The sequence below is a fragment of the Ceratotherium simum genome, chromosome 30 (genome assembly GCF_057802395.1).
Source record: "Ceratotherium simum simum isolate JZ-2026a chromosome 30, ASM5780239v1, whole genome shotgun sequence".
NCBI lineage: Eukaryota > Metazoa > Chordata > Mammalia > Perissodactyla > Rhinocerotidae > Ceratotherium > Ceratotherium simum.
The window spans coordinates 38,340,422-38,353,453 of NC_141929.1; the positions used below are offsets into that span (position 1 = coordinate 38,340,422).

The following is a 13,032-nucleotide window of genomic DNA, read 5'->3' on the forward strand; positions in this document are numbered from 1 at the left end:
CTCAAGGGAGTAAGCGGAAATGTTTTCCCTGTGATGAGACAGCGCAGCCTGACTGTCACTACCAGGCTCTTGGCCTTCTGTGGGACTCATCCCACCTGGTCTTCTGGTAACCTCTGCTATCGCTGGCCCATCTCAGCTCTGACCAGATATGGCCTGGCAGAAGCATTAAAGGGTGGCTTCTGGAGTTTGGCTGGTTTGTAATCCTGGCTATGCTGGCTTAAATTGGGCAAGATACTTAACCTCTTGGTGATTCCATTTCCTCATCTGTCAAATGGGAATAATATTTCCTGTCTCATAGGATTTGCGGGGGGGGTGGGGGGGGGGTGGGGGTGGCGTGGAGTGAGGAAGATTGGCCCTGAGCCAATACCTGTTGCCAATCTTCCTCTTTTTGCATGAGGAAGAGTGGCCGGGAGCTAACATCCGTGCCCATCTTCCTCTATTTTGTATGTGGGATGCTGCCACAGCATGGCTTGATGAGTGATGTGTAGGTCTGAGCCTGGGATCCAAACCCATGAACCCCAGGCCGCTGAAGCAGAGTGTGCTGAACTTAACCACTGTGCCGGCACCCCGTAGGGTGTTTTTTGAAGACTGAAGAAGATAAGCAGGTAAAGTGTGCAGGAGGGTGTCTTGCACACAATACTCAATAAATGTTAGCTGTTATTATCAGAGATTATAGTTGCCTTTGATTAATAAATATGGGTAAAACATACTTTTACTTACTAAATTTAATCTGACATCTTTGAAAATATTCTCTGTGTGTGTGTGTGTTTGTAGTAAATGAGAGAGAGAGAGAGAGGCTGATTTTTGGTGGTGAAAGGTTCCGAGCCACCTAGGCCAATATGCTATTACAATTGAAGATGATCTTCTGAGAGGTGACGTGACTCTCCCAAGGTAATACCACTAGTAATGGCACAAGCAAGTCTAAATACTATGTTTTTGGTTCTCCATCCAGGGCCTTTTCCTCTATACCCTGTGAAAGACGACATGAGTGGAGCCATTTTAAAATAGAGCCAGAGCAGCCATTTCAGAGGAATCGTCTTGCCCATTTTGTTTTCTTTATCTTGCAAACCACTAACCATCCAAAGAAGTCAGTATGGAGAAGGGTATCTTGTTTGTAAGGACTGATGAAACTGGACTCGACTGGTGACCCACAACTAACCAGTCAATGAAGTACAAGTCTGGCCTTTTGTCTGAGGACGGAACCTCAGGCCAACCTATGAAGTACAAACCTAGCCTTACCTAACCCAGCACCAACGAACTCTTCTTTAATACAGCTCACCTCATCCTCCCTTTCCCTCATAAAAACCCTAAGCCCCTCTCCTGTAATTGGGACACTATTTGGGTTTCCACCTGAACCTGTGCTCCCCGAATTCAATTCTGTGATCCCAAAATAAACGCTCCACTGCCTCTCATTTTGGCTCTTTACTTCTAGGTTAAGAGCCCCATTTCCAGGCATGGCTTGTTAGTTCTTCGAAAATCACCTCAAATTACGTCCCAATTCAACTTTGTCAACCGCCTCCCTGTAAACAGAAACGCAAAACCCGGGGGCGAGAAGAGCTTCTCGCCCGCCAGCGGACAGCGCGCAGGCGCGGGTCACGCGCTCGGTGGAGGCTGCAGGGGGGGGGGCCCGTGCGGACACGGGCCGTGCAAGCCTCTCTTTCATTGGCCCCAGAGCCTCGGCCCACTCTCCAATCAGAAGCGCCCGCATCATCACATCGCGAGGCTAGGAGGCCGCCCGCGGAAATTTGAAATGGCTGACGGGGTGCTGGCTGGTGTCTGGCTGGGGTCGGAGGCGATGGCGCCGTGTCCGGGGCCGGAGCCCACTGGCTGGGGGGCCGAGGAGGAGCCGGCGCCCCTCGAGAAAGGTGAGCACCCGCCCTGCCGGCCGAGGAGCCGCCTCCCAGCGGCGGACCGTGTCCGCGGCGGCCTGGGGCGTTGGGCCCCCCGAGGGCGCCCGGGTCTTAGGCCTTCCGGACCCGTGGGCGGGGTGACGATGGTGGCCGTGCGAGGCTCCGACCCACTCTCGGGACGTCAAAGTCGGGCGGTACCTTGGGCAACTGCCCCTTCTCCCTGGCAGTCTGGCCTCAGCTTCCCGAGACCGGGAGGAGTTGACCGGCCGGGAGTTCCCAGCCCGGATGTCTGGGTGGGCTTCCGGAGGCTCGGGGCGCCTGTCTCTGTGCGGGAGGGCTCACCTTTTCTATCCGCATCTCACAGGAGGTCGTGAACCACACTCTGCTTTCCCGAAAGAAGCAACTTGAACCCTTGGCCTAGATAGCTGCACTGAGCACTGAGGGCAGGTGACGTACCCAAAGTTAGCGGAGCCAATTTGGGACAGAGTCTGAAAATAGAACCCAGGTCTAGTTCTCAGTCCTTTCTGCCTCTTTATGGAGATTCCATTATTTATTTATTTTTCCTGATATTTTAAGCTTGTTCAGGTTTTTAGTTTAACATTTTCAGTTGCATTGTGTACTAGAAAGTCCTGACAAAGTGAGAAAACATGGATGTGACTTAATTCCACTACTAACCCCTCTTGTGAACTGGCAAAAGTCACGTGGCTTCAGTTTTCCCATCTGGAAAACAGAGCCAATGGTCCTACAGAGTGGTGTCAATGAAGTGAAATAATGTGTGAAAAGCAGTACTTTCAAAGTGGCTGTAAAGAATTGTGCTGACGTAAGGTATTCTTTCTTTTCCTCTTTTTTTACTGTTAAAATACACATAACATAAAATTTACCATCTTAATCATTTTTTAAGTGTATAGGTCAGTGGTATTAAATACTTTTACATTGTTGTATAGCCATCACCACAATCCAATCCCATAACTCTTTTCATCTTGCAAACTGAAACTCTATACCTGTTGAATGATAACTCCCCATTCCCCCTCCTGTCAGGCCTGGCAACCATGATCATACTTTCTGTCTATGATTTTGACTACTCTAAGTACCTCATATCAGTGGAATCATACAGTATTTGTCTTTCTGTGACTGGCTTATTTCACTCAGCATAATGTCCTCAAGGTTCATCCATGTTGTAGCATATTGCGGAATTTCCTTCCTTTTTAAGGTTGAATAATGTTCTATTGTATGGATATACCACATTTTGCTTATCCATTTATCCATTGATGGACACTTGGGTTGCTTCCATGTTTTAGCTATTGTGAATAATGCTGCTATGAATGTGGGTGTACCAATATCTCTTGGAGACCCTGCTTTCAATTCTTTGGGGTGTATACCCAGAACTGGAGTTTCTGGGTCATATGGTGATTCTATTTTTAAGTTTTTGAGGAACTACCATTTTGTTTTCCACAGCAGCTATACCATTTTACATGCCTGTCAGCAGTGCACAAAGGTTTCTATTTCTCCACATCCTTGCCAACACTTGTTTTCTTGATAGCTTTTCTTGTTTTTTTGATAGTAGCCATCCTAATGGGTGTGAGGTGAAGGTATTACTTCTTTAACAAACATTTATATATACTATGTGATGGGTACTGTTGTAAGTGATTAACAAGTAATTTATTTAATTCTCAATTTAATTGAAGTAGGCATACTATTTTACCTTCCCTTTATAGGAGAGGAAACTGATGCACAGAGAGGTTGTCTCACAGCTAGTAAGATATTGATGTCCTCTGAGGCTCATGTGCACTGTTGTTGGAGAGCAGTAGCCCCTTGAGTACACTTTGGTCATCTGTTGGGTCAAGTAATTCTGGTGGCTGAACAGGGGCAAAGAAGTCGAAGAAAGAGAAAATGTAGGGGGTGGAGGGAGAGAAAGACTGCTGCTAATAACAGTCTCAGATACGTTCCCTGAAACCACCTCTGGAAACTACTTTGCGAGTCTAAATGCTACCCTCAGCATTGTTTATTTAGTAGTCGTTTTGTTGATTAAAAACATCATATTACACAGAATTAGATATGCCACTGGCCAAATCAGGCCTTATGAAACATAATTACATACAGCCCAACCCGAATGTGATTAACATTTTCTAATCTTTTCCTTAGGTACAGTCATTGAAATTAGTGAGGGGGAACCTAGTAGCTTTAGTGAAGTAAACCTTATGCACTATTAAGAATCTCTCATCCCTGTTTATTGAGGGACCATTGACAGACTGATGTTGCAGAAAATAAAAGGAGACTTCAGCTCGTTTGAGAGGGAGTGTAGGAAACCAGCTCTTTACTTTAATGCAGCTTTATGGAATTGTTTTGGGAAAAAAAAGACTAAGATATTTGACTGTTACACGTTGCTAGCCATAGTAAGAATCATAGCTGTATCCTTTGAAGGAGAACTTGGGTGATTTCCACTGAAATAAAAAACAACCCTCTTGCTCTGCCTCCCTGAAAAACTTCACAGAACAACAACAAAAACCTAACCTGTGAAAGATTTTAAGTTCATATTATTTTGAAGTAGAACTTGGATTTTGAGATATTTTTAAGTTTGGAAAACTGGTTTCTTCTGACAACGATAGAGGTAAGGAAAGCATCATACCAAATCCTTGTTTATGTTTTGCTTGGAGTTTCTAAGCAAGGATATGAAAACAGTAGCAGTGTATAAGCACTGGATGTGTCTGGGATAGTTGAGCCTGCTTATTTTTGTTGTTCTCTTAGGTTTCTTCCAAGATGAAGATTCATACAGTGATTGTAGCAATCATGATAAGCCAGGTACCGGTTTACAAAGCTTTGTGCCAGAAGGAAAAACTCATTTCCCAGAACTGTTCCAAACAAGTCATCTTTTGTTCTATGAGCGATTTAGAGCCTATCAAGATTACATTTTAGGTGAGTTGGTTCTCTTATCTTTAGTTAACAAGTAGTTTGTCCATCTCAGTCCTTTAGACTGCCCGTTGTTGGTTCTGAGAAAGTGGATTTATTAACTTCTCTCTGTTTTATGCATTCTCCATTCTTTCTGTGTTTAATTTGTTTGTAGCTGACTGCAAGGCCTCTGAGGTAAGAGAATTCACAGCGGAGTTCTTGGAGAAGGTCCTTGAACCGTCTGGATGGCGGGCAGTCTGGCACACTAGTGTGTTCGAGGTGCTGGTTGAGGTAAATTTAATTCTGTTGTTAAGACATTTGTCTCTAGCTAAAAGCACTTTCCTTCAGACTGTTATAGCCAAAGTGTATATTTTTAATTAAAGTTTATGAGCTGATTGAAAGTAGCATGTTTTTCACATCTAATTGCCATGGTGTGTGAAGTGTTCTGCAAATTTTAAAGGCAGCTGAAGAGGAGCTACCAGAGAATTGAGGTGGTTTAAGTTTCAGTGTCATTTGATGAGGGGAAATGGGTTGTAAACCTATGATGGGGAGGAGGTGTTTGAGACCATTTAAAAAATAAAGAGGCCTGATTATGAAGTCAATGGAGTTTCAATTAATTTTTTACCTTCTAGTTGTAGCCCATTATGTAGCTCAAACCAAACAGGCATTTGAAAACTAGCCTATTTTTGCCTAACAAATTTGTAGATATGTGGTTAATCTCTTGATAATGTGTTCCATTGCAGAAAGTAAAAACAATCTTATTTTTCAACTGACTGGACTTTTTACATTAAATTTGCACTCTAATTACAGCTGTGAATTTTTTCTCAGTGTTTCTTAACTGGACCACAAAAGCCCTGTTAAACTAACATATGACAGCAGGGAGTGTGAATACGAGTTGTTGCCAAAGCTCCTTCAGAAAATGCCGTCCCCACTGCAGGGATTACAGACAAGGGCGGGGGCTGTAGCTGCTCCTTCTGAGGTTTAAATTTTGGATTATGCAAATATCTTTGGTTGCAGTTCAGGCTAATAATTTGATTATGATGATGTCGTTGTTGTGTCCCCCGGCCCTGTCAATTCTCTAAATGCAGTCCGGGTTGTTGTTTTAAAGAGCAGTGTGCCATTTCCTCTACCTGAAACCTCTAATACATTGCATTTACCAAAGGCCTGGTGTTGGCCTTATGGCTTCTCATTGTGCTCGAGAACACGTTAAAATCCAAGCTCCTTCCATCCCTTCACATCCTGGTCTCCTTGCCCCCAGCTCTCACCTCATCTCCTGCTGTCCCCACCCCCATTTCCTTCCTTTGGTTCCAGCAAGAAACACTGCCTTTCTGCTCCTCTGGCTGCCAAGCTTATCTCTGCTACAGGACCTTTTGCACCTTCCTGCTCTTCAGATGCTGCTTCCTTTTCATCTTCGTCGCAGCTCAGAAGTGACTCCCCCTGACCATCCCAGGAAAACCAGACCACTAACCCTGCTAGTTATTCTCTGTCACATACTTGTCACCATCCTATTTATTTGTCTCCTCGATTACAATATAAGTTCCATGTGGGTAAGAAGAAGGCTTCCCCCTCCCATTTCATGCTTAAAGAAAATCAGGCCAGGGTCCGGCCTGTGGCTTAGTGGTTAAGTGCGCGTGCTCTGCTATTGGCGGCCCGGGTTGGGTTCCCCAGCACACACCTACCTACCGCTTGTCCGGCCATGCTGAGGCGGCATCCCACATACAGCAACTAGCAGGATGTGCAACTATGACGTACAACTATCTACTGGGGCTTTGGGGAGAAAAAAGGGAAAAAAAAAAGGAGGAGGATTGGCAATAGATGTTAGCTCAGGGCCGGTCTTCCTCAGCTAAAAGATGAGGATTAGCATGGATGTTAGCTCAGGGCTGATCTTCCTCACAAAAACAAAAAACAAAAACAAACAAACAAACAAACAAATCAGGCTATAAGTAGTGTTTTATATGTGTCTTAATTTTGATTTCCATGTGTTAAGTCACACTATTTTAAATTTCAGGTCACAGATGTGGACTTTGCAGCCTTGAAGGCTGTAGTGAGACTTGCTGACCCGTACCTCTGTGAATCTCAAGTGAGCACTTTTACCCTGGAGTGTATGAAAGAGCTCCTCGAGCTGAAGGAACATCGGTTGCCCCTGCAGGAGCTGTGGGTTGTTTTTGATGATTCTGGAGTATTTGACCAGACAGCGCTTGCAATTGAGCATGTCAGGTAGAAAGAGAGTTGATAAAAATAATCTTGTGGCCAGAAACTTTGGATGAAATGCAGTAATTCTGGGTTATATTGTACCTAGATTTGAAACTCAAACTGTAAACTTGGTCATTGCAATATTTTAAAATATTCAAAGACAAGGGACTCTTGTTTAAATTAAAAAAATTTTTAAAGATGTTTTAAGTTTTCATTTTGAGACAATTTCAGACTTACAGAAAAGTTGAAAAAATAGTACAAAGGATTCCTGTATAGCTTTCACTCAGTGTCCCCAAATGTTAACAAAAGATAAGAGATTCTTAATTTTGTTTGTATATATTTGGAAACTGTCTTAAAAATTCTGAAAGCTAAGGCTTATGGTTGACGTACTTGAATATAAGAGGAAAGGAAGAAAGTGATGGGGCCGGCCCCTTGGCTTAGCGGTTAAGTGCGCGCACTCCACTACTGGCGGCCGGTTCGGATCCCGGGTGTGCACCGACGCACTGCTTCTCCGGCCGTGCTGAGGCCGTGTCCCACATACAGCAACTAGAAGGATGTGCAACTATGACGTACAACTATCTACTGGGGCTTTGGGGAAGAAAAAAAAGGAGGAGGATTGGCAATAGATGTTAGCTCAGAGCCGGTCTTCCTCAGCAAAAAGAGGAGGATTAGCATGGATGTTAGCTCAGGGCTGATCTTCCTCACAAAAAAAAAAAAAAAAGAAAGTGATGAAGGTGGTATACCAGGACCTGTGCACTGAAAAGACCCATACACGGTTTTTTCAAGGATGTGTCTGGTCAAAAAAGGTGTTTTCTCATTTCCAGGATCCTTAGCAGATGTGCTCATGCCTTGCAACCTTTTTTGGTTGATTTCCACTTGCATAAGTGCACCCCTTGTCCCCTCAGTGAGAAGGAAAGCCCATACCTGAATTAATAGGTATGCTTTTTTCAGTTTTCCAGATAAATCTTTTGTCAGTTGCTGATACAAATAGTTCTTTTGGATCTTCTGTACATAAGTATATTCACTAAGAAAGACTTACTTTTGGCTATTTTAAAATAGACTTATATTCCTCCAGGAACTGGAAGACTGGATAATATAATGATCATGTTAATGATGTTCTTGGTGTTTTGTAGTTTAAAAAGTACTTTCCAGTTTTTAACTCACTCATTAGTGAGTTAACCTGGTTTTGCCAAGCTTAATTTGAATACTCTACAAAGAAGCCGAGTGTCTTGGTTCCTGCTTCCAAGACATCTCATTGAAAATTTTTAATTGTATGTAAGAACATTTAACCCTAGATGTTCAATATTAGGCCAAGCAATATAAATATAAAGAATTGGCTTCTGTCCAGAATTGGAATAACTCCCTTTTATTTATTTTTATTTATTTATTTTTCCCCCAAAGCCCCAGTAGATAGTTGTATGTCACAGCTGCACATCCTTCCAGTTGCTGCATGTGGGACGCGGCCTCAGCATGGCCGGAGAAGCAGTGCGTCGGTGCACGCCCGGGATCCAAACCCAGGCCGCCAGCAGCGGAGCCCGGGCACTCAACCGCTAAGCCACGGGGCCGGCCTGGAATAACTCCCGTATATTTCTCTCACTTAAAATAATCCATCAATTGAAGCATTTGAAGGTAAAGGGATAATTGATGAGTTTAGGAATCAGGGAGCTAATCTATGGGTATAAAAGTTGATAGAAAGACAAGTATCTGGAATTAGTAATGGCATTATTTGAAGGGGAGCCTGGCTAAATATATTCTTAATTTTGATGGCTCACATTCTGGTCAGTGCCCAGAAAAGGTCAAATTAGGAGGGTTTTCATTTGTTTTTTTATTCAATAAGTATTCAAGCGTTGAGTCCTGTGCTGAGGGTGAGATTTGACTGGTGCACGAAACAAACACAGTCACCATCACCAGAGAGCTGTCAGTCTACAGGTGGGAGATGACCTTTGATGAAATAATCACACAGAGATATATACGTGATTGGAAACTGCAGGGAGTGCTATGAAGAATTACAGAGTGTTCTAAGACTGGGTCAGGTTGCTGTTACCTGCTTATTTCCTGAGGAAATGGCATTTGAACTTGGTTCTGAAGGGTTGGCTAGGTGAAAGGGGTTGTGGCAGGGGTGGGGGAGGGAACAGGTCCAGGAGCTCAGTGAGCTGAAGGAGCCAAAAGGCCAGCATGGCTGGAGCACAGACAGTAATGGGAGAGACTTAGGTAACCAGCTTAGAGAGCTTGTCAGGGGTCAGAAGCTGCAGAGCTATGTCAGCCAATTAATCATTGTTGTCTTTAAGAGCAGTGGGAAACCACTGAAGGGTTTTCATTCAAGGGTGAATATGATCAGCTTTGTGTTTTAAAAGGTTCATTCTGGCTGCTGTGTGGAAAACAAATGGAGGGAGATGGAATAGGGAGACCAGTTAAGAGGCAAGAGAGTAGACTAGAGTGAGGAGATGGAGAGGACAGGTGGAGGCTTATTGAGAAAGTAGGATGGCTAGGACTTGGTGGTGGAGTGGGTATGGGGGGTGAGGAGATGTGAGTGGATATGGGAGAAGTCAAGGTTGCCTCTCAAGTTTGTGTCTTGAGAGAATAAACACTGGAGGACGTGCAGATGTGAATGCTCAATATGGTACTGGTGAGGATGATATTTGAGCTGGGTCTTGAAATGTCAATATAAGGTTCCCAGGTGGAGAAGTTGGAAGGCACTTCTGGCAGCATGCCCAGCATGCCACACGGAGATTTTAAAGAGCTTGTGAAATTAGGAGTTTGCATGCTGGGGTTCTGAGGCAAGAGAGGTGCTCAAGAGCCAGATTGTGAATCCATGTCATATCACCATGTTCAGGAATTTGGATTTTAGTCTGAGGGCAACAAGGAGCCAGCAGAGTTTTTTTAATTGAGTAAAGGCATTCTCAGGTTCATTTTTTTTTTTTTATGAGGAAGACTGGCTCTGAGCTAACATCCATTGGCCAATCCTCCTCTTTTTGCTGAGGAAGATTAGCTCTGAGCTAACATCTTTGCCCATCTTCCTCCATTTTGTATGTGGGACACCTGCCACAGAATGGCTTGACGAGCTGTGCGTGGGTCCGTGCCCGTGATCTGAACCTGTGAACCCTGGGCCGCCGAAGCAGAGCGAGTGAACTTAACCACTACACCACTGGGCCAGCCCCCATTTTTTTTTTTTTAAAGATGGACTCTAGAAGTGAAGAGACTGGCAGTCCAATTTACAAGCATTATGAGATGGCTTCATTTTCACTGCTCCTTCCTTTTAATAGTAGAACTTCTTGACAGAGTTAAAGTCAGTTTGTGCTTCCTGGCTTTCCAGTAATGTTTCGGTCCCTACAGCACCCCTGAAGTTGTGCTTAAGGTCACCAAAGTCCTCCATGTTCTTGTCACCAGTTGTCACTTCTCTGATTCGTCTTGCTTGACCTCTGGGTCACATTCTAGTTATTTGATCATTCCCATCTTCTTCACACAATCTCCTCCCAGCTTCTGGGACACCACCATTCTGATGCTGTGTCATTGGCTTTCTTTCTTGGTCATCTTGGCTGGCTTTTCCTCTCATGCTCAAACTTTAGAATGTTTGGAGTTACCCAGGGATCAGTCCTAGGCTGTCTACTCTTCTCTCTCTGTAATCAGCATTGGAAGCACTTTAGAATCACCTGGGAATTTTCTTTATGGGAGTCGTCCAACTAATACATGAAGAAAGAATGATAGGATCAGAATATCAGTATTTTGCAACTAGTAATGAAATAAAGGTTCTAGGCAATGATCATCAATGTCTGCTATGACTATTGGCAAAAAACTGATGGGGAACTTCATAGTAGATGGATCAGGCTGACAGCACGATTGATCATTGATTGAATCCATTGATCATTCTTAACCTCGTCATCAAAATAGATGACCAGGTGTCATGTGCTTTCTGATGGAATAATACTTCCACATGAAGTATTTTTGCCCAAAAATCCTTCCTAAAGCTGCTCAAGTCTCTAGATCTTACTATCAGTTTACTAGAAATAAAGGAAACAGAAGAACATGTTAAACAACTCTATGGGAATGCAATCAATAGAATTCAGAGTGTGGGAAACTATTAAATAAATTGCAAGAAGAAAAAGAGGGAGGGATAATCTACAGAATAAAGTGATTTAATTAAAGACAGTGGCTGTCCCTTGTTTGGATCCTGATTTGAACACGCCAAATGTAAAACAACAACAAAAGAGACAATTAGGGAAAATTGAACACTGACTGGATATTCTGATATTAAGGAATTAAAAACTTTTTTTTTTTTTTGGTATAAAGATTTATTTTACAGAAACATACTGTACAGGAAATTCACAAATTTATGAATGAAATGAGATGTCTGAGATTTGCTTTAAAATAATCCATGTCAGGATTGTGGGGGGAGGGGAACAGAATTAAGTGGGTGGGATAGAGATGAAATAAGATTTTTTTTTTAAAGATTTTATTTATTTTATTTTTTGCCCCCAAAGCCCCAGTACATAGTTGTATGTCATAGCTGCACACCCTTCTAGTTGCTGTATGTGGGACTCGGCCTCAGGATGGACAGAGAAGTGGTGCCTCGATGCGCACCCGGGATCCGAACCCGGGCCGCCAGCATCGCAGCGCGCGCACTTAACCACCAAGCCACAGGGCCGGCCCGAGATGAAATAAGATTTGCCATGAGTTGATAACTGTTGAAGCTGGGTGATGGATGCATGGTATTCATGATACTATTTGCACTTGTATATGTTTGAAATTTTCCATAATAAAAAATCTGTTAAATCACTTGGGCACTTTAAAAACATATGGATCCTGTATATCAACCCCTCTCCCTGCTGCCAGCCTTCAAGAGAGTCTGATTTATTGGCCTGGATAGGATTGGGAATCTACTTTTAAAAGCTTCCCAGGGGACTCTAACGTGCAGCCAGGGTTGAGAACTACTGCTTTATATTATGTCCCTAGATGATCTCATCTCTTGCTTTTATGCATCAATATGCTGGCAGCTCCCAGATTTGTGTCTCTAGCCCTGGCTCTCCCTCTAGCTCTGGGCTTGTATATTCGTCTTTACTCAGACGTCATCCACTTGGAGGTCACACAGGCATCTCAATTTGAACATGGCAAGAACAGAACTCTTTCTTGTCAACCCTAAACCTGTTTCTCTCCCAGTTTTTTCTGTCTCAACAAATGGCACTACCATCCACCCAGTTACAGATGGTCAATAAGTAGTTCTTCTGATAAAAAGAAAGTCCTACCAGAGCCAGTGTTGTGGAGAAACTTCTTTAGCCCATCTGAAGAAGGTCCGTGTGACTCCTATCAAGACTGTGTAGCAGATCCATAGCATTCTCCACCATAGTTGGTAGAATTGTTCTGATTTCCTCTGTAGCTCTCACCCATCCAAAAGCCTAACATTTTGAGCCAGTGATTGAATTTGAATGTTACTAATTTCCTTTTTAGGTTTTTCTACCAAAACATTTGGAGGAGTTGGGATGAAGAAGAGGAGGATGAGTACGATTATTTTGTCAGATGTGTTGAACCTCGATTGAGATTGTAAGTATTTATTAGTGACCTTGTACACGCTGGAAAATAGCCACCCATGGTTTAATTTTACCTGCCTGTTGTATATATACATCAGGGGCCCACAGAAACAGAAACAGACTGATGTACAAATGGCGTAACCGATAGACAAATTACTAAATGGAATTTGTACAAGTGCAGAGAAACCTACTTTTAGTGTTTATAAACTGAGTCTGAAAGCAGAGAGTTCAAAAACATACAACTTTTATAAATCTGAATAAAACTCAACTGAGCTAATGTGTTAAAAAAAACGCCTTTGTTAAATTCAAAGACAATTGTTTGAAAAACAGTGAAATTAAATTGAATTATAGAAGACTTTTTTGTTGTCATTTTGTTAAAGAGTACTTTTAAAGATATATGGCTTTATTATAAGTTCCTGCAGTAAAACACAGTAGGCTAAACGAACAGATTTATCTCAGGATGTTGTGTCAAGTTCTTGTCTTTAATCTTATTTGACAAATAGATGAAAATACTAAATAGTTAATATTCGTGGTGAATAAGAGTTTCCAAAATACCTAAACACATTCTTCTTCTAACTTAT

At 42.9% G+C, this 13,032-nt stretch overlaps 1 protein-coding gene across 2 annotated transcripts in view; it reads left to right on the forward strand.

The window, feature by feature from the left end:
* The first annotated feature begins 1,719 nt into the window (after positions 1–1,719).
* Positions 1,720–13,032, forward strand: part of SHCBP1 (SHC binding and spindle associated 1) — a 28,676-nt gene continuing 17,363 nt past the window's right edge. For both annotated transcript variants that reach the window (XM_004443432.3, XM_087420329.1), the window contains exons 1-5: positions 1,720–1,865; positions 4,596–4,763; positions 4,912–5,027; positions 6,745–6,953; positions 12,372–12,464. In XM_004443432.3, the coding sequence (XP_004443489.1) occupies positions 1,751–1,865; positions 4,596–4,763; positions 4,912–5,027; positions 6,745–6,953; positions 12,372–12,464 (701 nt within the window). In that variant the 5' untranslated portion in view covers positions 1,720–1,750. The remainder of the gene's footprint in view (positions 1,866–4,595; positions 4,764–4,911; positions 5,028–6,744; positions 6,954–12,371; positions 12,465–13,032) is intronic.